Below are 4520 nucleotides of genomic sequence, written 5' to 3'. Positions count from 1 at the left end.
GGAGGGGAGCGGGGCCGCAGAGCCGCGCCGAGGCCCGATTGGCAGCGCCCGATGTGAAACAGATTGCGGGTGGTGGTGTCAGTTTATAATCCACAGAGATAATAGTTGCTGTAATTTTCTGTAAGCTTGGACTTCACTTGTGGCAAAAGTGTGCAGGATTCTTCAAAATTAAGTGACCTTAAGTTGCTGTTTCTGTGGTTTATTAATTTGTATAGATTATTTTGTACTCCACATATGCAATGTATCGTGACTGTACGGAATAGAAGTGATTAACCACAATTATATAAATGTAGGAAGTTTTTTGTTTGTTTTATTTTTTTTAATTCACGTGCTGGTTTACAAGTGTAATTACTCATGATGCCTTTGTCATGGTATCACTATGATGTGTGCTGTTGGCACCTCACAAATAATGAAAAATGCTGTTTGCAGAATTCTGGAGAGGCTTAGGAAAAGACACGGCGTGTGTTGTGATGTGTCTTGAAGGGCGTTTCAGCTTTTATTGGATGTGAATTCAAAGATAAGGTTTGTGTAGATTTTACGTAGATTGAGACACCTGTACTAACTTCTCATTTTCTTTCAGGCACCTCGTCGATACCTTGCAGAGGCAATGGAGGCAATGATGCAGGTTCTGTTGTAGTCAAAAAATAAAGAAAAAAATATTCTTAGCTGTGCAATACTCTTTCAGTGTCATTCAATGCCTAACATTTCAGAAGATGAAAAGGAGAATGGTTCTGGAAATAATGGAAACACGGAAAACAAACCTGGGAAAGCATCTCCGGATGCTTCTCTTCGTGATCCGGTGAAGCCATACTGCATGTCAGACGCCTCCGCTGCCTCCTTGGTGTCTAGGGGAGATGGGCATTATCCATGGGGATGTCCTGTGACTCATACACGAGAGAAATTTTATACCATTTGCTCAGACTATGCTTTTTTAAACAGAGTAACATCTATTTGTAAAAGCCCAAGTGCTTCAGTTAGTGCCTGCCTGTCAGGCAGTGCTGCCTTAAACGTTGGAAACAAGATGCCTAGCTTACTTGGCGTTCAAACTGGTGCTTCAGAGATAATCTTTGGCGAAGATGCTAACTTGGAAAGCTTGCCTGGTGATCTTGGAAAGCTTCCGCTGGCGTGGGAAATCGACAAATCAGAGTTCAATGGTGTGAGTGCCAATCTGAAGAACAAAGCAGGTGAGGTGGTGAAGATTTGATGTTGTGAGAGGCAAAGGCTTCAGGTTTGTGACTTGTTTGTGGAAGGGGCTGGTCAGCACTTGTATCTCTTGAGGAAGGAAGTGCTGTAGGAGAGCCGTAACGTCAGTTCAAACAGCCTGCTCGTTGGGAAAGGAGAGAGAGAGACAGGAGGAGCGAAAGTCAAGTGTACCTGCCTGGGGAAGTGGCTCTAAAACAGGGCTGGCTTCTGCTTAGCTGTGCGTGGGGTTTTTTGGGTATTGTTTGGGGTGGCTTCTGGTTTAGGTTTGTTTGGGTTTTTGTGTGGTTTTTTTTTTTTTCCCTTGGGTTTTTGGGGTGGTTTTTTTGTTTCTTTTCTTTTGATAGGACTTTGTGCTTTGTGCAGTGATTACTTTTACCTGTAAAGTGCAGGTTTGTCACTTGCAGAAATGTTTCAAGGTACTTCAGAGATGTATTTTGAAATTAAAGATGTGGCGTATTTCTGACAAGAAATATTTCATTACAGTTACCTAGGAAAGCAGTTGGGTTTCTGTAACAGAATTGTATTTATTTTGATTTGCTGTAAGTATACAGTGTTAGGGAGCCCATTTCTTTAAAACTGGCTTCTTTGCTGCCTTCTATGTTCTTTCTCTGCCGAGTCACAGATTGCAGCTGTGAATCGAGCGCTTGCATACACACTGGGTTTTCTTTGTCCGGTAATCCCTCTGCTTATCTAGAGTAGGCTGTAGATTATTTTTTTTTTTCCTTAATGGCTTGGCTGTCTAGTCAAATTGCTATTTTCTCTGCCTTAGTAGGAAACCGTTTTAGCAAAACTTAAAAACATGTTTGGCAAGTTGCCATTGTCTTTTCATGCCTATGTGTAGTGTTCTTAAGTAAAAATAAGAAACAAATGATAATATCTTACAGATTGGTCATTTTTGCTAAAATATACATGGTATATTTAATTTGGATATGATGGCTTCAAAATAAGACAGAAATACTCCTGCAGTAGCATGTGGCCCCACTCTTCATTTTCCATTGCCTCAGCGGCTTACAAAAAGGCAAAGACCTTGGGGGGTATATTATTCTTTTACAAGTTTTGCATGTAAATTTTTGTCAGAAAGTGTAACTGGTTACAGAACTTGGCTGTGAAAAACAATTTTTCGTTATATTTCCCTGTGCATTTAATGTTGGGAGATGGGAAGTCCATGTGAGTCTGAGAGTCTATTTCTGGGATGGCCGATTTAATGCATTAGAATAATCAGATTGACTGCTCTCTCTAAACAGTTGGGCAGGTCATCGTTAATTCTGTCCATGATCTAAACACAGTGTTGTTTACGGAGCTAATGGCAGCTTTACAAACTTGTTGACAATCTTGGTTATGTATTTTGAGCTTTTTCCTCCAATTAATGTTTAGTCCCAGTTTGCACTTCCTAACACAACCAGCATCTCTGTTTGAAGTGTATGCTATTACTAAAAATACTGAAGAGGAAAGATACGGAAGGTAAACTAGGCATTCATTTGTTTCTGAAATCTGTTTTGCAGGCAACATGAAGAAACAAGTGACAAAGAAAAAATCCGTAGACAAAAAAAGCAAACAATACAGGGAGTGTCCTCAGCGTTCTGCTCTTGAAGACGTGAAGGAGAGGAAAGTGTTGGACCTCCGGAGATGGTAGTATTTATGAATTGTATTTAAGATTATCACCATACAGTTTGTCGGTAAACACTGTTGCTGGTTATCTGTTTTCAACCTTTTTAATAATATCTTTGTACTTTTACTTGAGTGGAAATGGGGATATGTTAAGCATACATAGACTAAATCTCATACTTTCTACAAGAAGAATGAGAGTTTTCCTCCCATCTGTTGAAATTCTAAAAACATTTTTCTTTCTAAACATTTTTTTTTCTTTCAATAAGGAAAAAAAAAAGTATGTGGAGGTTCATTGTTAGAAAGTAAGTTTATTAGCATGGTCAGGCAAAAAGTAACCTTAAACATAGTACTGATATGTCTTATTCCTAATTTTTCTTTTCACTGGGAAATACTTCATCAGAATCTGTCAGTTCTATAGAACCGATATCATATAAATATAGTTCACTAAAATCACTTAATGTAATGAATCCGTCTGGTTCTTACTGTATGTCTATGACATGAGAAAGCTAAAGTTAGCCTGGGGAATTTGCAACCCAAAATGACATTCATTAGTAAATTGGTAGAGATGCAGTTTACTACAGGTTCACGTGTTAGAAGGGTCTGGATCAAACTGTACGTTATATTAGTACAGAACCATTTTTTCCTACAGGATCATTTGTACAGAACTCCCACAGCGCTGTTAGAAATTTGACTGATTTGTATGAAATAGGGTAGTAGTATCTGACAAACTTAAAGAAATTGGTTAACATATTTCCTTCATTCTTTGGTTTTTTTTACACAGATGACATAAAAACATTTACTATAACATGGCACTTCAATGGCCTAGCACACAGAAAAGTACTTCAGATTGCTCCTGTAAGTAAATCAAGAATGCTTTCTAATGGGTTTGGGTTTTTGTTTGTCTTAGGTACTGTGTTAGCCGACCTCAATACAAAACTTCCTGTGGAATTTCATCCTTAGTGTCCTGCTGGAATTTCTTATATAGTACACTGGGAGCTGGAAGGTAGGTCACACATAGACTGCTTTGCCTCTAGAGAGTCTGAAATATGTTGCCAGTTACTTTATTAAACAATACTTTTTTTCTTTTTTTTTTCCCCCAGTTTACCACCTATTACTCAAGAAGAAGCTTTGCATATACTGGGCTTTCAGCCCCCATTTGAGGAGATTAGGTTTGGTCCCTTCACTGGAAATACAACTTTAATGAGGTATGTTTTGTTCTTTTGATGCAGCTAAATTGTTAATGTATGCAAAAATAACATAAAACTGAGAGGTAAAACTTACAAAAAAAACCCCCAGTAGTAGCTCTTTTATTTAAAAAAAAAAAAAAAGTGGCTGACACAAGTTAGTCCTCTGAAGTTTTAGAATAATGAAGCATATCTGGGTACTCTGACAGTGCCCAAAGAAACTTTTCAAAGAGTTTTTTGCACTAGCCGTTTTGTATAGTGTAATGTTGCTACACAGATCAGGTGAACATGAAATTCTGTTTGATTTTTCGTTGGGTTTGTTTAATACTTGTATAATGCTGTAATGAGTCCAGTTTCCTGATTTGGAAATTTTTTCTTTACCCTCATTTTCCTGTTTTTGGAAATGCATGTTAAATGCATGTTAATGTCACTGAAACAGCCTGAAAAGGCAATTGATATACTAGTAGCTTGATATAAAAAATAACTTAAGAGTTGAAAATGAGATAGTGGGTGCTGCACCTTTGC

The 4520-nt window shown here is 38.1% G+C and overlaps 1 protein-coding gene across 1 annotated transcript; it reads left to right on the top strand.

Moving 5' to 3' along the window:
- Positions 1-577: 577 nt before the first annotated feature.
- LOC104155690 (basic immunoglobulin-like variable motif-containing protein) lies at positions 578-4016 on the top strand (the record flags this gene model as incomplete). Its single annotated transcript, XM_009696507.1, has 4 exons — positions 578-1184; positions 2706-2832; positions 3719-3814; positions 3912-4016. Coding segments are annotated over exons 1-4 (818 nt in total), but the record flags the coding sequence as incomplete, so codon positions are not given.
- Positions 4017-4520: the final 504 nt, after the last annotated feature.

Source organism: Cariama cristata, unplaced genomic scaffold, assembly GCF_000690535.1.
Source record: "Cariama cristata isolate BGI_N322 unplaced genomic scaffold, ASM69053v1 scaffold17623, whole genome shotgun sequence".
Lineage (NCBI taxonomy): Eukaryota > Metazoa > Chordata > Aves > Cariamiformes > Cariamidae > Cariama > Cariama cristata.
The sequence above is the reverse complement of the archived record's forward strand: the minus strand, read 5'-3'. Positions and strand labels throughout refer to the sequence as shown.